The sequence below is a fragment of the Rhinolophus ferrumequinum genome, chromosome 20, assembly GCF_004115265.2.
Source record: "Rhinolophus ferrumequinum isolate MPI-CBG mRhiFer1 chromosome 20, mRhiFer1_v1.p, whole genome shotgun sequence".
Lineage (NCBI taxonomy): Eukaryota > Metazoa > Chordata > Mammalia > Chiroptera > Rhinolophidae > Rhinolophus > Rhinolophus ferrumequinum.
Window position 1 is genome coordinate 25,592,825 of NC_046303.1, and position 24,121 is coordinate 25,616,945.

At 38.9% G+C, this 24,121-nt stretch overlaps 1 protein-coding gene across 1 annotated transcript in view; it reads right to left on the reverse strand.

The window, feature by feature from the left end:
• SCIN (scinderin) overlaps positions 1 to 24,121 on the reverse strand; it is a 66,024-nt gene that overhangs the window by 14,919 nt on the left and 26,984 nt on the right. The window contains exons 5-10 of the mRNA XM_033087956.1: positions 12,652 to 12,744; positions 10,313 to 10,445; positions 9,816 to 9,904; positions 8,775 to 8,990; positions 6,331 to 6,452; positions 309 to 399 (exon numbers count right to left, since the gene is read on the reverse strand). Of these exons, the coding sequence (XP_032943847.1) occupies positions 309 to 399; positions 6,331 to 6,452; positions 8,775 to 8,990; positions 9,816 to 9,904; positions 10,313 to 10,445; positions 12,652 to 12,744 (744 nt within the window). The remainder of the gene's footprint in view (positions 1 to 308; positions 400 to 6,330; positions 6,453 to 8,774; positions 8,991 to 9,815; positions 9,905 to 10,312; positions 10,446 to 12,651; positions 12,745 to 24,121) is intronic.

Sequence of the window (24,121 nt, forward strand, 5' to 3'; positions counted from 1 at the left end):
GGTAACTCAGAACAGTTTTAATGTCAAGTGAATGTCATTGACATATGATGTGATTCTAAAAAAAGATTTTTTTGGGCTCTTAAATCTATTAATAGTTTTTTTTTTTATTTCTTCTATTTTTCTTAAATTTTGTTTGCTTCCTCTTTCACAGAGTCTGAGAGAATTAGTATGTCATTAGAGTAGGAATATTTGAATTCCAATATGAAAAAGAAAATACCTAGAAAATGCTATCCCAACTTAGGAGGAAGGCTTTAATTAGACATTGGACTAGTAAAACTTTAACTTCTCTGAGATAAATATCTCCCCACCTGCACAGCCTGTCCTCCAAGGGACCTGTCCAACTGAACAGTCAGGAATGCAGACGTCGTCAGCTCATCTCGTGTGGCATTTGCTCCTTGCCTGGAAGAACCAAAGTAAAAAAAATTCGCTTGTAGTTAAGTTTTAAGACTTTTTAGCATAGGCATTTCAAGCAGATACTTAAGTTATTATAAAAGATCAAGAAGAAACCAACTGTTTTAACATGATATGGCTGTAAAAGCTATGGGTTTTAGCAAATACTAAGGTTAAGCCATGAATTGTCCTGTGTATTGTCTAGAACTACATGTGATAGGTATCTTTATCTCCATTTTATAGGTAAAGAAATATAGCCTGAGCTCCTTACATAACTTAGATAACTAATCATGTCTAACTTCAAGTCAAAGCCGCTATTTTGGGAAACCACATCAATAACGAAAATGATCCATTTTGAGTAAGAGAATCTGAGCCATAACTGTTAGGCTGGACATTAGAGGCACTTGATTATTCCATGAGTATTCGGTGAGTATAGTACGCAATATCTGAGCCTAGAAAAATCAACAAAATAATAATCAGAAGTAGGCAATGGAGAGGGCTGATTTTCTCATCCTAACAATTCTTTAAAGGAATTATTAATAAAACTGTAAGAGTGGCTAAACTACCAGCAACCCAGGTAAGGGTCAATAGATCAATTTGTCTGGTTCATTTGCAATTTCTCTTTCTTGGATAGCTTGCAGCTATAACTCTAATCATTAGCTTAACCTGTAAAGCAACTTTTGGGAGATCTGTCTCTTTGATGAACCCGTGTGTGTGTGTGTGTGTGTGTGTGTGTGTGTGTGTGTGTGTGGTAGTGTGGGGGTGGGGAATCAGCCAAAGCGTAAGGTATTGTTTGTGTCTAGCCAACTCTCCCATCTCTATATGACTGGGGGGTAGCAGGAAAAATATGAATCCCAGAATTGGATTTTGAAAGTTAACAATACTTTTTCTTGTGAAACCATGCATGTGACTTTTTCTATGCCCAGAACGATGAACAATAATCTCCTACTCTGGGCACCACACACACACACCCCAAAATATTGAGTGCAGGGAACATGTCTTATTTATCTCATAATATTTCATTGCACCAACAGAGTTAAATGATTAATATAAACATGTTCTACAGAAGGGTGCAAAAAAAAAAAAAAAAACACCAAACAACCACATACTCATGTCAGGCACATGTATATATAAAAGGAAATAAAAAAAGTGTTTTCCCTAATAAAGGCACCCATGAACATATGGTCTTCTAATGTTAATAGCCTACATTTCCCCTAAGTCTGTAACGCTGACACACATTTCTGGGAGCCACTGGGAGAACAGAGTGGGAGGGACAGGTACTGTGTTTCCCCGCAAATAAGACCGGGTCTTATATTAATTTTTCCTCCAAAAGATGCATCAGGGCTTATATTCAGGGGATGTCATCCTGAAAAAAATCATGCTAGGGCTTATTTTCCAGTTAGGTCTTATTTTCAGGGAAACACGGTAACAGCAGGACCTGTGACCACCTGTTACCACATCTTTAGTTTCCTGGCTATTTCTCCATTTTGCTTTTTTTCTACAGGAAAAAAAAAAAAACTCAACCAACTAATAGACAATATCACCGAACCTTCGTCTCCATTTTGCTCCCCACCCCACACACAAGTATTTCAACCAGCAAACCTGAAAAACCTGACCAACCTTTTACCTTCTGACACTCTTACTAAATACTCCACCACTAATCTGGAGCCCCTTTTCCCCTTCCTGTCAAAGTGACCACACTCCCAGCCAGACAGATTCAAACTAATTTGCTTTATGGATCTGTGACCCAGGGGGTCAAGTATACCACTACAATCAAGACATAATGAGTCACTCTTTGCTTCTAATTCTGAAACCCTCTGCTGGGGGTGGAGGGAAGCAATCTACTTTGATGTGATTTCTTTATAAACCTGTGGTGCTTGTTGTTCATTAAACATAAATGCTGCATTGAAAATGGAATTTGCTGCTTCAACGGATTCATCATTGCCATTGTTTAATGTCTGTTCAACTTCAATTACCTGGCACTTGAGCGAAAAAGATCGCTTTTGAAATTATTTATTTGCCTTGTATCATTTTAGAATATAAGTGGTTTTAGAAATAAGAAGACAAATTCGGGTATTCAAAAATTGATTTAATTCTAATCTTTCACCTTTAGCTCTGCCTCCTAGACTTAGTCTGCATCTAAATTATCATATAAACTAAAAAGTGTTTTCATTTGAAAGGCTGTCTTCAAGAGATCTGTTTATTTTCTAAATGCCTTTTCACTGCCTTTATGGAAGCTTTGGAAGTTCCACAAACCATACAACGTTAACAAAGGTACATATCTAACATCTCTTCTCAAAGGATTCACAAAAGGATTCTCAAGACCTTATATACTTGCTATCGCAAAAAATTCATACATTCCCATCATAGAAACTTTGAACACATCAAATTGAAAAAAGAAAATGAAATGACCTTATTCCCCATCTCCAGTCCTATCCTAAAGATAGTAACTATTAACAATGTAGTGTATTCTTATTATCTTCCTTTTTTTTTTGAACTTTTTATTGGGGGAGTAGTGGTGGTGGTGCAAACTTATTCTCCTGAGTTCTTTATCTCAGTAAATGAAACACAACCCACTGTGCACAGACCAGAAATCTGGGGGTCACCCTTGACCTGGTCATTGTCATGCGGGGCGGCCTGCGGGGTCTCAGCTCCCGCTTTCCGCATAGTAAAGCAGGACATGGTGAGGCCAAAAAGGAACACCCACGGAGCCATAGATAGGGGAGTCATACCACTATAGTCTTGCTGGCAGCTGGGTTGGAGACACAGAAAACAGGAGCCACACGATCCGCAATCCACACCCTGTCACCTGCTAGCTCAGCCACCATCTTCTTGCTAGCCCCCATTTTCTGCTAGTGTAACCACGGCAGTTATATTAGTGGCCAATGCTGACGGCCAACTAGCCACAGCTGATGGCCATCCAATCACAGTTGATGGCCATTTACTACTTGAGCCAGCACCTTTCCATGTAAGGCCGAGAGCCTGGAAACTGCACTCCTGGCTCTGTCCCCGCAGTCATCTTGTCTGTTCCCCATAATCAGTCTTTCAGATGCCAACTCCTTAATACCTTGCCCACTTGCCATGTCCTTTCCCTCCCCATTAACCTTACACTGAATCCTGGCCACATTCTCATTTAGCTGTATGTTACAAGATCCCAGGGACCTCCTGGCCACCAACCTTCTCCCAACGGCCTACTATTTTTTTTAAATTTTATTTATTTAAGCGTGTTTTTTCCAGGACCCATCAGCTCCAAGTCAAGTAGTTGTTTCAATCTAGTTGTAGAGGGTGCAGCTCACAGTGGCCCATGTGGGGATCGAACTGGCTCCCATCCAGACAGAGCACCACCCTCTAACTGAGCTAACTGGTTGCCCCCAATGGTCTATTCTTTAGATGTCAATCAGAATAATTTCTCTAAGACGAAAACCAATTACGTTCCTGTGCAAATTCTTTGGCTGGTTCCAATGGCCTGAAAATAAAGTTAATCCTCCCCAGCGTGGCTTCAAAGTAATTGGCAATTCGGCTCCTTCTAATTTCTCCGGTTTAATCTTTTGCTCCCTAACTTTGCTCCAGACACACATTATTGTTAGCCGATTAGAGACCACTTCCCGGCACTACTTGGAACAACTTCCCTGTTTTCTTGCCTGCCTAGCTCCTACCTGTGTTCCCACTGAGATGTCCCTTCTTCTAGGAGCTCTTCACCACTAGCCTAGGAGTGGGCTTGGGTGCCCATCTATAGTTCCCCAAAGATCACTCAGCTTGGTCTTATCTTAGAATCATTTATATCTCATTAAAATGCCTGTTAATCATTTGCCTCTCTTTAAAGCCTAAGTTTTGAGGGTCGCAGGATTTTTTTTTCTTCACTATCGTATCTTCAGTATCTAGTACAGTGCTTGGCACATAGAAAGTGCTCAATAAATGCTTTCAACTGATTTAAGGAATAGTCTCTACATTTAAAATGTATAACCTGACTTAGTCTGTTTTAGTCATATCCACGTAATTATTTATGTGGGTTTCAAATTGTTACTTCCTCAAAACATCCTCTTGCATTGCTTGTTTAGTCTTCCTTGTTAGATCTAAGTGCCACAATCAATTATATTTTTTACATACAAAAGAGAACTAAGTGTAAGACCAAGAAACAGAATCTAAAAGAAAAGCTGACTGGGAACAATTAATTTATCCCTATAAATGCCAAACTTTGATCAAATAACTTTTCTGAATTAAAATTTTAGGAAAGAAAATTGCAAAATAAGGACATACCTACAGGGTATAGTTGCGCTCACACCTCAGAATGAGAGACCTACAGATCAAGGAGTCAAATGTTACCTCACCAGTTAAAATGCTTGTGTCTTTGGGTTCAGTTACATAATCTGTCTGATTCCTTCCCTCCTTTTTTTTTTTCCCCTTTTGGAAATAGCGTGGTGGTGAGTGAAAGAGATCATATATGGAAACACTTAGTTGGCACAAACGTGCTGCTCAAAAAAATGGTTGCTATGAAAATGACATCTTAAAAACAGAGCTAAATAGCTAAATACATTCATCTTTGACAGGCTATGATATGGCTGTGGGCTCAGAAACCTCCCTGGGTAGAGCGGTTCTCATTAATGCCGTAACGTACATTAGAATCTCAGGAGTTCCTCCACACTGAGTCAGAGCTATTTGGTACGGGGTGAGGGCCCAGGTTATTATTATGTTCAGCTCATGTTTAGAACCATTGCCTAAGGCAGGGCTTGTCAATCATTAAAGTGCGTATGAATCACCTGGGGATCTTGTTAAAATGCAGGTTCTGCTCTAGTGGGTCAGAGATGGAGCCTGAGATTCTACATGTTTAACCAGCTCCCAGGTCATGCTGAGGTCTCTGGTTCCCAGACCACACTTTGGGTAGCAAGAACCTAAAGGATAGAGATAGTCATCCCATCTTCTGAATTTGGATGGGCTCAAGGCACTGGTCAGTGTAAGGAGTAAGCAGTAAGCAGTGAGGTCACACTGTGAGTGAGGACAGATGTGACTCTCTCATCTGGTGGGACGCTCACCAAAGAGAAAAGTCACCATATAAACAGAGACTTGAGTCCATGTACATTTAATACATCCACTGAAGGCCGCCATCACTATATAGGGAAAGGTAGGTCCTGCTCTGCCTTTGTACCTTCCACCTACATCTCTCAGCTTTAAGATCTTTCTTGAGAATTCTTTTCTCCACTCTTCTCAGCAGTATTCTATTTCACCTGATTTCACCTTATAAAAAGTTAGAGAACCCCACAATATATGATTTGTTGCAGAAGCCCTACCCCTTTGCATAGCCCAGCTGGTATGTGGACTTACCTTACTTGGTTGGACACTTCCCATTGAGCAGGGCCTTGACACTAATTCTGACTAAGTAAACTTAACCTGCAACTAACTCAAACCATTATGCAAAACCATATCAGATGTGGATATACTGGCATTTATCCCCATTATTGCTATGAATTTCATGGGGACAGAGAATAAGGATGCATCAATTTGAAGTCTCTGGAGTATGAAATAGAATCACTAATTATATATATCCCTCAGAGGGTTTGCCTCATTGGAATTTGCAGCTCTAATCAGAATGAAATTTTAGCAATAAGAAGACGTAGTACCCAATGCTGGCCAGTTGGAGTGAAGCTTGCATAGGAGATGAGATATTCAACCACATATCCATTCAGATAACACTACCCTTTGGATATTAAAACCTTTTTCCCAACTAGAAGGATGATTTTTACCTAACCTCTTCTATTTATGGACAGTAGCTACAAAAGATAGTCAAAAGCATATAGAAGAAAATATTACATTCATGTTATACAAACCTCAGTGGGGCAACTATAGGAAAATTCTACCCCATATTGCATGGTATGTAATGGAATTTAACTTTGGAGAAAAATATGGCCCCTATGGAACTTAGATCTTACAAAAGAGGAAACTTACCACATATAGATAATCTGTCCTCTGGGATAAGTGTAGAGTATAATGTAGCAGTCACCACCGTAGAATTCACCATATGAGTTTTGGTCAATTTCAATCCTACCATTGTTTTCTACACGCCAAATCTGAAAGGAGCGGAACATGTGTACCAAAATTAAAGTTCTCTGGCTCTAAAAATACTTCTCAGAAGTTTAAAAAAATTAGTTTAGATCTATCATTTTTCTAGTCAGTTTACAAATCAAGCAATGAGAAGTTTGATCCATTTGGCAATTTGCTGACTTTTTAAGTGTGCTTATATTTCTTTTCCATCCTCCACAGCACTTTGTTCAGTTCTGAGCCTGTTGATTAATAAATACCTATTCTTTTATTGATTAGTGAAAATAACATGACACTTTAGTGGAATAACAAACTAAAATATTTAGCTCAGAAATATACCTTTTAACTTACATAAAATTTTCCATTAGTTAGGAGATAATTTTTTTTAACTTTTTTTTATTGGGGAGTATTGGGGAACAGTGTGTGTCTCCAGGGCCCATCAGCTTAAAGTTGTCCTTCAATCTAGTTGTGGAGGGCACAACTCACTCCAAGGCCAGTCGCCATTGTCAATCAAACCGGCAACCTTGTTGTTGAAAGCTCGCGCTCTAACCAACTGAGCCACCCGGCCGCTCCGGGAGGTAATTTTTTGAAATTTATTTCCCCCTGTGCTTTAAGGCATGAGACTATTGTTTCCCAGGCAAGACTGACAGATTGTGACTTAAAAATAAAGATGCCAAGTGTATGACTTCTATTTTTAAAAGGCGCCATGTAGGCATAAGACTGAAAAGACAAAAGCAGGCAGAGCCAGTATTTTTCCTACTTCCTCATGCTTATCGCAGATTAAAGATACTTCCAAGTTGGCGAGATGATGAAAGTTATCGATGAAACAGGAAAGTAACGTATGAGTGAAAGACTGCCAGGCACTTTGTTTAACATACAGGCACCCTCCTGCCTGTGTCCTGGGGAGCAGTCGGGTAGACCCTTTGCTTTGAAATTTGGAGATGAGGAAGTAGAGAGGAGAGTTGCAGTGTTTTTAGGGAGAAGCCTTCCCACACTATCCTGGTGAGCAAAGGAGAGATGGCAGCAAGGTCTGGCTAAACCCAAGAGCCTAGAGAGAGCCCCTGGATTTCAGTAGCTTTGGGGTGGCACTGGAGGACATCTCAGAGATGCTGGGCCTGACGTGGAGATTGCAGCTGGGATATAGTTGGTGCCAGGGAGCCAAATCTGTCACAGGGGCTGAGCTCCAAAAAAGGCTGTCTGAGCAGGAGAGAGACCCAGACCCAGAAACTGATAGCTCTCCGACAGCAGCCATTTCTCCCTTTGCAGTTCCCACAATCCTTGTACGCGTAGATTCACTCTTCATGCCTTTGAAAAGAGGAAAAACTACTTCCTGAATCTTTTTATACTGTGGTCCAAGCATTGTGGTAAACCCTGGGAATACAGAGATAAAATATTCAATTCTTGACCACACGGAACTTGCAAGAGGTCTAGGAGAAATTTGTAAGCAAATGAACAATTCTGTGGTACTTATATGGTAAGCTGTCTGAAAAATGTCACTTATGGTTTGAGCACAGAGAAAGGCACTTTCAACGTGGAGGGGAGGCTTCTCGGAAGAGATGCAGCTAATGCCTTGACTGAGTTGCACAGGAGGAGTGGGCATGTTAACCAGACAATGGAGGGAGGGGCCTCAAGACAGTGGAAGGCTGAGGTGGCGAGGGCGGCAAGGATCAAATCATGGAAGACCTGGCCACCCCAGCCAAAGATGGATGTTCCTCAGGAAGACTGTGGAGAGCCATTAAAATATTTTAGAATGGGAAATGACATCACCCAGTTCTCATGAAGTTAGATGACTTAAGAATGGATTGAGTGTGGAGAGATATGAGTTAGGGAGAATTATTATGGGGGTTTAAGCAATGTTTGTTAAAAAAAAAAAAAAAGAAAGGAATAATCAACTAACTCAATTCGGTAATCCATAGGCACATAACACATGCCCAGTTTGTTTTTGTGACTGCCTCTGAAGTGTGAGGGAAGGACACACTGATGGTAATTGGTACAGTCGGGGCAACACACCCTCACAGGACAATCCCAGTTGTGAGAACAGGAGCAGTTTTGGACCAGAAAACAAGATGGCGGGTTCCGTGTCAGATCTCTAAGATGGTAATGAGGTGATCTTGCAGAAATTACCTAATTTATTGGAGTAGCAACAAACACTTTGTAAACTATATCTGAAATTCAGACATCTTTTCCAGTTTTCAATTCCCTGATTTAATATACAGTCTTGGATCATGTTTATTAATACATAAAATTCACACTTTACAAAGTTTATAGTTTTCTGAAGTTATATTTCCACATATATTGGCATAAATGGGCTTGAGAAAAACAAACAAACAACAAACCAAAAAGGTAAATACCTGCACTTTGCCAGACCCATCATCCACCATATTGTGCTGGGCTGCCATTTGCGGAGAACTATGTAATTTAGAGGCATCAAAGGGAATTTGTTTTATTCGAGCCACTTTCTCTGTGACATATACTTTCCCGCAGCCATTACTCTGATCTTTATCTCTCCAGTCCTTAAAGAACTGTTTGAAGATTGGTGTTTCACCTCCTTCTGGAAGTACCTGAATCTGAAATTTAAAAAATAATAATTACTATGAACAGGAAAATAAGACGCTGAGGAAAAACATTAATCTAGTAGTAAAGAAAAAAACTAAGGAAATAAAAGATTGTCCTGGTTTCTGTGCTGACAGATGTAAACTTAGAAGCTGGGATCCTTACGTGACTACTAAAGGAAAGGTTACCAAATACAACACTAAAACAATCCAACCTTACATTTTTCTCACAACTAAAGGAATCGCCACTAAATTTGGATGTTTGAGGTAAGAATGAAGTTCTTTCATGTTACCATTGCAGTCAAGTAAGTGTGACTGTTTTTCTACATTAGGTTTGTAAGAGGACTGTGCCCCAGAAGAAATGATTGCATGGTGTTGTTCCTTGTGCCAGGACATAAAAATGGAAACAAAAGATGAGGCTGAGAGATTCAGATAGGAAGAGTAACTAGCCAGTCTAAGTTGATCTCCATGAAGCCGATTATTTTCTGGATATTAGTCCATATCTGCACAACTTGCTCTAGGGAAAAACTGATAAGCATTATTAGTTAATTCAACTGTGGTTGATTATCTTGACTTGTAAGCTGTGGAGGAAGTTGATGGACTCTTATGCTCATCATGCGGCCCCTCAGAACGTCTTTTCTCCAGTTTCTGCAAAATACCCTCCTCCACAGTCAGAGATCTAGAGACATATGACACAGATTGCACACACCCAAGTGAAGAATGACTTCACACGCATACATTACTTTGAACCAAATTCTTTCACGTGTTGGTGGAGATGTCATGAGCTCCCATGTTTTTAATTATTATTATTTTTTTTATCTAGCTCATTTCTACACATACTTGGGTATTAATGGGGTAATTCATTTGGTGTAGGAAACGTTCAGCTGTCTTCATTGCAGCCTTTCTCTCCTGGGGATTAGCATTTTTACCTAGAATACAAAATAAAGAGACATAATTTTAATGAGAGAAGATATTATATGATTAAGAAATCCTTGTGTACAAAGATAAGCATAACTTAATTTAAATATAACACTGAGAAAATGACAAAACTTTCCTAGTATATTAAATATATTTAATAATATAATAATGAACAGTACATATAAAAAATCCCTTTTATATTGCCCAAATGCTTTTTTAACCCCATCATCCCTAACGAATGATGCTACTAGGAAAAAAATATGGTTTTGATGTCTATATTTTATGAGCTATTCACATATCAAGGCTCAGAAAGGTAGGCTTTTTTTTTTTTTTTTAATCAGGAAAGATATTTTCTTCACCCCGCTGAAGACATATATATACATCTGAAGTGCAGAGACAATGTCAACGGTATCTTTTACCTTTCCATACAAAAATCTGTTTTGCAGCACCATGGTCCAAAATAAAGCATTCTTCAGAAAGCAGCATTGCCATGGAGAAAGGATTTTCTTCTGCCACCACAGTCACTTTCATGTATCCACTGGCATCTGAAACCTAATATAAAAACCATGAGCTCATTTGAGTATGACTGAAATGTTCCAAAATTAGATTATGGTGATGGTTGTACAACTCTGTAAATGTAATAAAAATCACTGAATTTTACACTTTAAATGGGTGAACTTTGTGGTATGTATGTAAATTGTATCTCAGGAAAGCTGTTTCAAAGAAAACAAACAAACAACAAAACCCACAAGCTTAATTACACTGTAAAAGCTTTTTAAAAAGTCCTTAAGATAAAATAACTACAAATACAAAGTTAAGTTTCCACACTGTGCCTAAAACATCAGAAAATAATAGCAATAATAATAATGGCTAAGGTTGGTTGAGATTCTTGTATGTGCTAGGTATGATGCTATGAACTTTAAATGATTATTTCTTAATTTTTCTAGTAATCTTTTCAAATGTATAACCTTACAGTCATGGTGTACACACAAAAAGCTGAAACTGAAACATTTATTCAGGCAACATTTATTGAGTGTCGATCATATGCCAGGTACTGTACTGAAGAAGGCATTGCTACATTACAGTTTGTGCTTATAGATTTTTTCATTATAGGTTCTGCAATTTAAGTATACTTTATATAAATTATTAAAGTGCAATTTCCTCTGTCACAAATGAATTGCTATTTATCTAGACTCTTGAAGTTTGGAAATGACTAAAAAAACCCATGTTTTTTAAATGTTGGAGGTGGACTTAACAAAATTGAAAGTGTGTGATATTAATGGCCAGGTTAGAATTCACTGATTTTTCAAAAGCTAGTTTTTATGGGCTGTAACATGGGCACTTCTTAAATAGGCAGATTCCAGGGTTCTCCCTAGATCAATGGTGGAATTTTGCAGTACGGTGGTGGGACTTAGATTCTGTATGTTTACAAATTGCTTTTAGGTGACTCTATTTCCCAGCTTCTTCAGCAAACTCAAATTAAAGCATTTTCAAACGGACTCTAAACTTTAAATATTTACAATACATAATATATCCACTAGAGGGAGCAATGATCCAGGATTAAGATGTTCACACTGCAAACTATTTCTTTAGTCCATCATGTTATCCAAGAGGGAGAACAGTTTTATTTGACGATACGACATAAAAGATTTGTTAAGCCGTTGAAAATAAGTTTTACAAATAGCAATGAAAAAAAATAAGCAGCCATGACGTCTTGAGATAACAATTTCTATATGGCTTATATTAAAATTATCAGCATTTTAGCAGAAGAGGTAACGACATTTTCCTTTGCCATCTAGGAAGAAAGAATCTAGTTCTCCTTTACAAAAAGGAAGTTATGCTACCCAAGTTAGTAACAATCTTCATTTAAAATCAGCGCTTCTGACCTTGAAGGTCACTCAAAGAAAAGCAAATATAATTTCTTCCTATAACAGATGAGAAAACAAGTCAGTTCTGCAAGGAGATTACAATCTACTCCAAATCACATGCTCAGAGTTACAACGGAGGGAATATTTGAAGAATCTCAAATGAGCAGTCTCCTCAACTGGTATATGTTGGGGTTTTTGTTGCCCTCACCAGTAATAAAAACATCATCAAATTATGGAGTTGGAAAGAACCTGACTAGTCTTTGAATGTGTTCTCTCTCCTCCTCCGTCTCCCTCTCCCTCTCCTTCTCCCTCTCTCTCTCTCTCCAGATAAAATTAAGAATGGTCATATCTTGCCCAGGGTCACCCAGCCAGACTTTCAGCACAGAGCTGGCATGGAACTAGGTCTGCCAACGCCCAGGACAGGGCTGTTTTGACCATGTTTCCTTCCAGCTATTTGATTTGATAGCTTTGCCCTCCTGTAACAAAGAAAGCCTTCATTACGGCCAAACAGGTGAAAATAAGGTGAAGATTTTACAGCTCATCAAAATTTTATAAGAAAAATTTGCAAGGTATTTTTACTCCATGCAGGAAACATTTTATTGAATGTAATATATCAAAACATGTTGTTGCAAACGATTACAACAACAATATACAATTTTATTTCTCACAGCAGTAAGTTCACTTATTTGTTTTTAAAAAATAACAAAAAGTAATAAAAAGAGGAATATTAATCAACATACTAGAGCAAAGAACAGATTCTACCTACACATTTCTCTTTGATGGCAATGAGGATAGTATCAACTGTCGCAGTGAGAGTCCCTTCCAAGACAGGCCTCCCCAGCTGCATCCAGTCCCGTAAAAACAACAGAACTCTCTCACAGCAAACTCACCATGTACAGTTTAGCCATCTTCCTGTTAAATATGTCTGCTAAGGTGTCGTCATAATCATCTCCTTCCCTAAGCTTTGGCTTTTTTCCTAAAACCTGAGAAAAAAGTGAACAGATAAAAGATAAAGACTTCTGATTAAAGAATGCAGCTTTGAAGAAAGAAAACCATCTTATATTTCTAAAGACATAGATTAAAACTATTCACAACTAAAATGACGAGGCTCAAATATTTCGGAGTAATTATGCTGCGTAGGATTTTCCCATGGGTCAAATCAATCAATGGCATTGAGTAAACAAAAACCCTGAGTTTGCTGGTGACGTGAACTTCCAAGAAAGCAAAACCCCAAACTTGAAAGTCTAGGTGTCCGTATTATTGAAAACTAGCAGGAATTCATTAAAATATGATTTCTAAGTTTAGTTCTGCAACAGGATTTCTTCTGTTATTGCTTCTAGAAGAAGCAATCTATAGGTTTAAATGATTTATTATTACAACAATCTGGATCAAAATAACTATTTGAGGGTAGGGTATTATTATCATTGTTGACATAGGCTAGATAAAGTGTAAGTTCTTGATGACCATACCATGGTTTCCTTACTGCATCCTCGGCACTTAGAGCAATGCTCAGGCAATAGCAGGTGCTCAATAACTAGTTGTCAAGTGAACAAGTAAGTGTATTTATTCTTGCATATACGATGCAATCCAAAAGTTCAAGTAAACCCTGTAGTAGGAAGTACACTTGAATCTGCTTTGAATTTCTGTGCACTAAAATCACAAAAATAATATGTCTAGGAAGCACCTTCATTAAGTTAACTGACACAAAGAATGTTAAGGACAGGAATAAAACATACATTTATTCTAAACAATGTGACTTTTTTTAACAACATAGGCATAAATTCAAGTTGAAAACATGCAAAAATGATATTAATTGGGATTCAATAAATATTTAACGTATAATGAAACTGCTTGCAGAATGCGTTTTATATTTAGTATTTTTTACAATATAGCATATGAGTATTAGCCAATCATAAAATGTACATAAATTCTAATCCTTGCATGAGTATAGGCATAGCTTCGAGTTTAGAAATCCATTCAAGAATGTATTTCCTCTGGGAACATACCCACCTTTTTGCTCATACAATAAGTAATAAAACGCTTTCATGATTAGACATACTAAATTATTATAATAATATAGTTTTCTTTGTTGCCAAAAGTATGATCAAGAAAAAAATTAAAACACAACCGAAAACATTTCTTCAACAATTTTACTTCGTTTTGTTGCTAAAAGTATGATCAAGATAAAAATTAAAACACAACCGAAAACATTTCTTCAACAATTTTACTTCGGTAGAAGTATGTGTCTCTTGTAAGAACACTGAAAGGGCTCCTCACATACCCTTTCGTAATTCTCCTCCAACCAAGGCAGGAGAGCTTAGCGTCAACAGTTTGGACTAGGACATTATCTAATTCTAGGAAAAGTCTCCCAGCAGGCCGAGTGAGTCTCAGATTTGGGGCAACTCTAGCTTTTAATTTAAGTGAGGATAGTTGAGACTTGAACCACCCAAGGGATTTACCAAAAACGGGATGAACTCCAGGAGTCAGGGGGTGCCGTATATTGCCAGACATCTCTAAGGATTATTTTAATGTTCAGTTCAACAACTAAGCATTTGCCAATACCTCACTGGGGTACATGAGTTTCCAACCACCTCTGCCAGCCCTTAAGCACTTTGCATCCTACCCAGAAAGAGAAAAATTATTAAATATGCTCACTGTTATCAACTACGCCATATATTTTGATCTTTGAAATAAAATGTAAACACACCACTTTTTCTTTTTCTCTACAGGTAGGATAATGCTTAAATTTAAAAACACTCATTTTAGGTTTCTCAAGTGATTAGAATGTAGATCATGTAATCCTTTGTGTGTGAAATAACATATATTCTGACAATTTAAAGAGGAAAGGAAACCGAGAATCCTCATCTGAGGATGTTTCATAAAAATTTCATCTGTTGTTCTAGCCAAGACCTGTCACTCAAGCTTTGAGTTCCCCCTCCCCCCACTTTCTGTTAATGATTTTCTATAAGTTTCCACTTAAAAGGATCACCATCCTCTAGCATGCTCCAAACGGAACTTATGTTTCCACAGAACTGGCCCTTCTCAATTCACCATTTGTGTCAGTGTACCTCCAGGCTTCTACTCACCTGAACTTAAAATCATGTGGTCAGTTTCGAATAGTTCCTGTCCCCCACTATGAATCTCCTACCCACCTAGTCATTCAATTCTACTTCTTTATGATACTGTTTAGAGTCACAGATTCCTGTCTATTCCTTAATTCCCACCCTCATGTAGTGAAGTCCCTCATCGCCCTCGTCATGGGTTATACCTACTCTAGTCACCACCCTCCTGCCTCAGTCTGCCTATTTTTTCATCCAAAAAGCTGGCTGGTAGGTAGGCCTCTTATTTCACTTTACTCCTATATTTCAAGAGTATGACTATAGACAAAGATTTATATCTTATATCTGCAGCAGTGGTTCTTAAAGTTCAAGGTGCTCATGCAAGGTCTGCATGACTTGATAACAGATTCCCAACTGCCAACTATCAAGTGATAGGTTTGGGGTGTGGCCCAGGAATCTGGATGCACTCCAGGTGATTCTGAATTGGATGCAAACTGACTGAGTCCAAACTCCTCGGTGTGGATTCCAAAGCAACTCCAGGGGCTGGCTGTTACACACCTTGCATTATTTCTCAGCATTCTCTACCAAGCACCCTTTTTAAACAGGCCGATGTTTTCGGTGTTCCCTGTGGGAGCCTCACACTTTCCTGTCCCAGGGCCTTACCTAATGCTGTACGTAACTGCTGCCTAGGTGCCTAGGTGCGGCAGAAGAAAAACTGAGCGATTAATCCTTGGTTGGTTCAGCTAACTATAATCAGCAGAGGAATAGTTACCACTTATTGAATGCCTACTATACATACATTGTATCATGAGCTTTACACACCTCATTCTATTCTGAGAAGAGCCCCCATGAACTACATACTGCCGTCAGCATCTTACAAAAAACGTCACCGATGCTCAAAGAGGTAAAGTGATTATTGCACAGAGCTGCTAAGTGTTGAGGTGAAGATTCTGGCACAGGTGCCTTTAATGTCATTTCAATAACCTGAAAAATAATTGGCTGCATATATACAATGGAATATAACTCAGCCATAACAAAGAATGAAATCTTACCATTTGCGACAACATGGATGGACCTAGAGGGTATTACGGTAAGTGAAGTAAGTCAGACAGAGAAAGACAAATACCGTATGATTTGACCTAAAGGTGGAAGCTAAACAACAAAATAAGTGAACAAACAAAATAAAAACAGACTCATATACAGAAAACAAACTGATAGTTGCCAGATGGGAGGGGGTTTGGGTGGCTGGGTGAAAAAGAGAAGAGATTAAGAGTACAAATTGGTAGTTACAAAATAGTCACAGGGATGCAAAGTACAGCAGAGGGAATATCATCAGTAATATTGGAATAACTATGGATGGGGACAAAAAGATTCATTCCATGGATGTTGTCTAGGGGACCCTTCTGTTAATCTGATGCTATAGAGATCCAATCCTTTCCTTCCTTCCTTCCTTCCTTCCTTCCTTCCTTCCTTCCTTCCTTCCTTCCTTCCTTCCCTCCCTCCCTCCCTCCCTCCCTCCCTCCTTCCTTCCTCTTTCTCTTTCTCTTTCCCTCGCTCTCACTCCCACTTCCTCTCTCTCTCTCTTATTCTGTTTGAGTTATTTTCTAATTCAGTAGAAGACTGATAGCAGCAAACAATTTTGTCCACAGAGATTCACGGGGATTTTTGTCAAGTGGAGGTGAAACTAATTTACGCCCAGTGAAAGAGGTAAGTTTTGCATTTTTTACAAAATTCATCTAAAGACTGATTGCTCATACACTTGTCTGTTCTTTAGATTCTTCTTTGAATTAGTCACAATATTTTATTATTTCTCTTATGAATGAATGACTTAAACAAAATCTTGAAAAATGAGTTATTTTATATTTGTATAATATTCATGATTTTACTTCTTTGAAAACTACCCTTGAATGTCTAGTATTCCTCTTGTCTAAGCTACATGTATTGGGCCTGTTTATATATTTATTGCTTTTTATTAGTATTACATGTATCAGTTAACACTTTTCACATACTGTTGCCTGTGTCTATGAGTGTTTGTTTGTTTGTCTTGTCCATATAGTGCCTTCAGTTTTATATCCCACATACGAACGAAATCATACAGTTCTCGACTTTTTCCATCTGACTTATTTCACTTAGCATGAGAGTTTCAAGATCCATCCACGTTGTCGCAACAGCTAACATTTTTCAAGTGCTATTATGTGCCATGCCAGGCACTTTAAAACTCTTATTTAACAAAGACTGACATATCACTATGTACCAGACACCATGCTAAGCACTTTACATTTATTAAGTCATTCCATCTTCATAACAACCCTATGAGTTGGCACTGTTTCTTATGGCACCGTTTTACACCTGAAGGAACAGGCTAAGTAACTTGCCAAGGTCATAGAGCTAGTAAGTGACACATTAGGATTTGACAAGTTAGTGGCTCCAGAGTATGTGTTTATAATAGGCTGTGTTCTTAAAAGACTGAGTAAAGGGGAAAAAAAAAATTGTATGATGAGTTTGCTAAGATCCATGGTAAGAATGAATCTTCTATCCATGAAATTGTGAAAGAGAAAGAAACTCATGCTAATTTTGTTGTCTCACCTCAAACTGCAAAAGTTACCGCCACAGTATGTGATAAGACATGAACCGCAAACGTGAACCAGCTGACTGCAATGTGTTGCATCACAAAGCATCGAGCCTATACGAAGACTTCAGCAAGGGATCCCCTGAAACCAGTGACACCAAACTCTTTACTACAAGTGAGGGATGGTTACAACAAGATATTTTGATAGAGAGACCAAATTCACAGAACTTTTATTACAGCATATTGTTATAATTGTTCTATTTTATTATTAGTTACTGTTGCTATTCTCTTACTGTGCCTAAATTATAAATTAAACTGTATCATCAGGATGTATGCATAGGGAAAAAAAACAGTACATATAGGGTTGGATACCATCCATGATTTCAGGTATCCACCAGATGTCGTGGAATGTATCCCCCTGAGAATAAAGGGGTGGGTACTGTATTCTTAATGGATTCCTAACTGCTCTAGGCATTTTGACCAGAGAAACACTTGTTCATGTAAAGACCTAGAAGGGGCCACCAGTGGCACAGGGGCTTTAAGCTTTCAGCTAGGAATTAAGTGATTCCAGAGACCACAGGTGCTGTTTTGTTATAGGTGTTATATGAATAGAAAAATGGGAAAAATCTGTATCTTTTCCTCTCTGTTTTGTCAGTAACCTAATGGAAATATTTAGCAATGTAAGACACTGCCCCCAAGTACATGAAAGATGTTGGAAATTGGTACAAATACAACTTTGTTCTCTGCCTAAATAGACATTTTCTGCTGCTCACTCCAGGCCTTCAATAGTTCAATTCAAAATTAGTCAGAAAATATTTATACTAAATCATTAAAGCACATAAACAATCTAGCTTTAGATTCACAGTCTGCTTGCTGCAGAATTTCTAGTTCCCACGACCTGTCTCCAGACCGTCCTCGGTGTCTTATGTTTTTGTCTGTATGACCCATTGTGACTTTTTCTTTTAACGTATAAGTTGGTCTCTGTGTAAATTTGTTTGCTTAGAAAGAAGAACCAAGCAGTCATGAAAATCTTTGCTGGAGCCAGGTGGGTGCTAGATTTATTGGGGGGAAATCACTTTGTAAGTTATATAAATGTCTAACCACTATACTGTGCACTTGAAACTAATATAATATTGAATGTCAGTTGTAATTGAAAAAGAAGAAAAAAGAAAACCTTTGCTGCATCCTCATAAGCTTTACTTAATTTTCACTTTTGCATCTGTCTTTATTTATTTTGAGCCTTTTGGCCAGCCCCTGCTATTCTGATATGAAATTCCAACATTTAAAATGCTACTTGCTCAAGATGAGTTTTCCCTTCTTTAACTTTGTACAAAAAAGAGTCAAGATGTTTGGACACTTTATAATAAGTACTGGAAGTGAATAATAGGAAAAAGAGCTAGATAATACATGCCTGGAGGAAGGACAATATATAACTCAAAATTCCAGGTCACTTTGGATAAGTAGTATGTTCTAAGTTGGTGTCAAGTCCTAAAAGCATTTACCATAGAGGGTGTTATGAGCCTCTCAACTCTGATTTCAGCTTAATAGATTAGGAAACTGAGGCTGAGAGTAGTTGAGTTTTGCCTTCTGCCCAAGTCCCATAAATACTAAAGCAATGATGTAAAGACCTTCCAAATCCTACTGCAAAGCTCTCTACATAAATTCTTATCTTGATTAAGACATTTGCATTCTTCTTACGTTAATCAGTTTAGTGTGAATGGCTCTGCTTCTATTTTCACTGAAAAGAAAGTAAGCTGTTGTCTTGTCCAGTGCAACACAGGCATTGAGCAAACAAGGTGGTGGCGGGCGGAGGCGGCGGGCGAGGGTGACGACGACAAGTTAGGCAGCCACTGTGGGCACGGGTGCAACCACAGGTCAAAACTCTGTAAGATCCTGATTTTAGAATTCACCAGCTCCTCAGAAGTTTGGCGAATTATGAGTTATTAAATCTACGCTCAGATCAAGGTAGCAGCTAGACTGGTGTGACACCTGTTTTTAATGAGTGACTCAAAGCTGTGATCACCCTGATGTCAATGAACAGCCACAGCTTGTAAAAGATCACTAGGAGAACCTCAATCTGAGACACTGAAGCTAGCTGAATGAAGGAATGCAGCCACAAAGGCAGAAATTCTCCTTAACCGGGGGAAGGTGGGGGTCTATGCCCACTTCTATCAACCCCGTTGGTTCTCCTGTTGGTCCCCACTCGATTGTGCCTGGCTTGAGTTGTCCCCCCCCCACCCCCACCCCCCGTGGGATTCTTACTGGTCATTGGCTGACCAGCCATGCTCCGGGGCCAAACAGGGAGACATAAGGTGTAAGCACAAAGGTGAAGCAAAGTCCCTGTCTCACAGACTCGCCTTTCTTTAGGGGTAGGTACGAGGGGACAGACGGGTAGGCTGCTGCGTGGCAACAAGCTGCCAGGTTCTAAGAGAGGACATTTTAATCACTCAGTAATTCTTGTGTCTTATTTCCTTTCCCTGACTGAAGAAAAAAATAAAAAGTCAGCAGATTGCAAGCATATGGTGAATAGAAATATATCATAAAAAGTGAAGAATTGTCTTTACTTGGTATTTACTTGCCTCAAGTAAATATAAGGCATTTTATGCCTTAGGTAAGACAAATATTTACTAATAGGGAAGATACACAGATCGATCAAAGGATAGGTAATTCTGAGGAAAGCCATGACTTCACTTAGACAACTCCACCTAATCTGGGTATGAGATCCCTACACCTGCTCTCCTGCTCTCTCAGTGATGTGCTTGCCTCTAAAACACCTTTATCCCTTTATTGACATATCAAGTAAAGGGTAATTTAATACATCAAATAGTGGATAAAGGTACTTTAGATTGAGGGAAAGCGTGTGAAATACATATTTGGATAAAAGGATAAAGTGAACTGGGTAGCTGCAAGAGAGGTTTGGCTATTTAATGATCTGGGCCAGGGCTGTCCAATGACAGAATTTTCTGTCATTGAAGTATTCCATAGCTGTGCTGTCCAATATGGTATCACCAGCTTATCTGTAGCCATGGAGCACCTGAAATGTGGCTAGTGTGACCAAATGACTGAATTTTAAATTCTATTTAAATTTAACATATTTAAATCAGAACTTAAACAGCCATTTGTGTCTCATGGATGCTGTAGTTGACAGGGGGTGTGGTGGCCTTGGGCAACTCACCCTGATGCCGGTCTGATCCTCAGTGTTACTGTAACATTAGCATATCAGAGATGAGATTTAGAGGATCCAACTCATAAGAGTTAACTCATAAGTTATACTATGTGAATCTAATTTACCAGTTACTATCACATGGAAAGCTAACTTACAAATTACTATTACATGGACCGCTAACTCACAAGTTATTACAATACATAAGCCAGAATGCCAACTTCTTAAACTAGAACAGTTGTTAGCACTGGCTGCATATTAGAGGAGTTACGATAAAGAACACAAAAATCTGCATCTGAACCTGAGATTCCAATTGAAGCCCTGGCATTGTGTTTTCAAAAATCTCCTTGGGCCTGGCTCAGTGATAAATTCCAGTGTTCAGTAGGATCAGCTTTGTAAACCTGGTCCATTCACTTCAACCATGAGGGCACACATCTGCCAAGCATTTCTGATGTTCCTATAGCTTCTCAGGAAATTTCTCCCCTGGACAAATTATCACGGTCTGGTGGTTTAGAAGCTGCCCTAGAGCAAACCTCAGGTAAAAAATTTAGGCCATCTGCCCTGTATGGCATTGCTAAAGCTTTTTCAGTAAGACCTTAAACCCGCTTGGACAACTACCTGACCAGGGCTGGAATGGACACTCCCATCGTTTGCCTTTGGGGTGCCTAATTTCTATGTTTTACAATGAGCACCTCCTCCTTTTCCTTTTGACAACCCCTTCATTTGGTAGGCTCGGGCAATCTGAGCCGGATGGACCCACTATTGAGTGACTCTGTGACCTTGTTCTCATTATTTAAAATGGCATAAAAATTAGTATCACTCACAATTATTATGCAGATTAAGAGAAATAATGTATGTGAAGTGACTATCACTATACCTGGCACATAGTGAAAACTCAACACAGGTTGGATCTTGTATCCAGAGTCAAATCCTGCTTTGGTCAAAAGGTCATTCTGTCTCCTGAGATGCCCTTGCATATCACCACTCTGGTTCTTTGCATGACAATTGTACCATTAAGGCTCTTGTTACACACTGCCCCATCGACTTACACTTACTTACTACTTGGTTCATGTCTTGATCTAATGATGTCATTAAGTAATCTGTATGTCTTGATAGTGTACTCCGTCAAAGCCTTATCTTTTAGATTTAAAACGACCAATTGAAGACAGATCTATAAATCTTTCTTCGAGCAAAATCTAGAGAGTAATCTCCTGTGCAAGCAGAAAGAGAATAGCTGATAATGCTGAAACAGAAGAATAAGACGTAATATTCTCTTCCCTTTGAAGTTCCTCCACAATTATGGTGTGTACGATCTCATTAGTCCTCCTTGGTTATAAAACGAATTCTTCGATCTTCCCACGTGATTCCATCACATCTCCCCATGAAGTGTTGTACATATGACCATCTTTTGGTGAGGCAGGACATATCAGTTACGTAAGATTTATTATAGGGTGTCTATGATTTATCAGCATCACAAAGGGCCAGGCTGTAATGGTTAACAGTTAGCTGTGATTCCCCATCAGGAGCACTTTCAGCGCAGGAATGCTAACTAGGTTTTACCTGTCCTTGCTAAATTCCCATGCAGGGAGTGGCTGCTGGAGCAGTCTGCAGAGAAAGATTCTGAGGTTCCTTCCAAATTTAGTGAAAAAGTTTAACATGACCTACCAGTTATTACATACATGGGCAGGTAGGAGAAATAGCAACATATATTTCATTTATTTTTAACCCCAAATATGTGAAAATAGCCTGTAAGGATTCTCAAATTCTTAGAGATGTTTAGAGTTTCAGGTCCACAGAGGACCACCCTGCTCCTCTTCAAGTTGGCTCTCCACCATTATGCCTCTGGGCTTCTTTGCTCAGTAACACATTGCTTATTTTCATCGACTTTGAAGATTATCAGAGGAAAAACTACAATCGGTTGGACGAGTGGAGGAATGGACAAGAAACTGTTTTCCTTTTTCAGTTTCTTCTTCTCCAGTCTCTTCCTTTGAGGCCAACAATAAGACAAAGAGCTACACAGAGCATGCTTATGATGAGAAGATGAGCTAAAGCTCTAGGAGTATTTTTCCATTATCCCCCTCATCATATTCACATACGCACACACTTACGCACATTTATTTCATCTTATCGCCTACGTCCCTGCAGCGAGAGGTAAATAAACCTGATTTACATAAAATGTTTAAGCAGATAAGCACCAGTTTTATGGCAAGAGAGTTGTGAAAACTTCCTCTTGATCTACATAATTCAGAAAATTTCCAAGCACCGAAATTTAATTGAGCAAACTCAAAATGGCTTTTATGTACTCTGGGATGCTTGAGAAATATTTGCGTACATTTTACACTCACATTAAAGGAATGTATTTTCTTTCAAAAAAAAAAAAATGTCTACCCCAATTACCCTGTATCTAATGATTGCATGGCATTGGCTGAAAGGTTGAATGCTCATAGTAAGAGATATAAAACAAAAGGTCAGGCGGGTCCACTGAGCACAAACATCGTGCTACTAAGGCTGTTACTTAGGATGTGGAATTCAGAAAATAGGTATGATTGTCAAAAATGTGTGGCAAATATTTGGCAGTTATAAAATAATTTCCCTGCAGATGAGATAGCCATCTCTGTAGGCTTAAGATTGCATTCTCTAGAAGGAAGGCTGCCTGTGTGTGAATCACAGATGGCTCCTTCCTATTCCTACTTGGGGAGGTGGCACAGCCTCCCTCTGACTCACTTTCTTCATCAGTAAAGTGAGGGTGTAGAAATGCTATTGGTGCTCTACCCACCTCACCTCAGTCTACCACAGAGGTCATCTGCAGATAGTTCACCAAGTCAAAGCCTTCTGTTCTCTGTCTGATGGGTTTATCTGGCCATCGAGCTGCACTGTAGCCACACAAAAGCAGGCTGGAGGTTCTGGGTAGTTAACACCTAAGGAGTGTCCCTCAACCAATGAGGGATAGGAGTTAACAGCTAAATCCGCAGTCCCTTCAGCCTCAGTAGGTCAATTTCTCATACAGTTTGTCCCATACAGTTTCTCAGAGGGTTCCTCTGGGACTAAGTCCCAGTTGTCTGCAGCAGTGAATAACTTAGTAACAAATAATTGCCTCATTTTACTCCTACTTGGTGCTTCCAGGATTATCTTCCAAACAACAGCCTGCCCCCAAGTCCCCGTAGCAGAGTTGGCTTTTGGAGGAACACAAACCAAGACAGGGCATGATAAATGCATCCACTTCATGGAGCTGCTATAAGAATGAAATTAGCCCATCCTGGTAAGGTCCATGGAAGAACGTCAGTCACATGGAAAGAACTAAAGGTTTCTTGTGCTGATGCTTTTTGTTGTCCCCTTTGCAGAAAATAAAATCCACGAGAAATTGTTTCTCAGATTATGGGATTACTGTGCTAATGATAAGAAGCACTTGTATGAAATTTTCAAAAAAAAATGCAAGTAGAAAGAGTAGGAAGTGAACAGAAAATGCAGCCTACCAGTGAGCCATTTGCCCTTACTCCTGTAAAACACAACACAATTAAATTACGCCACAAAATGAAATCACCAACCAAGGAGCTCCATGACACTGACTA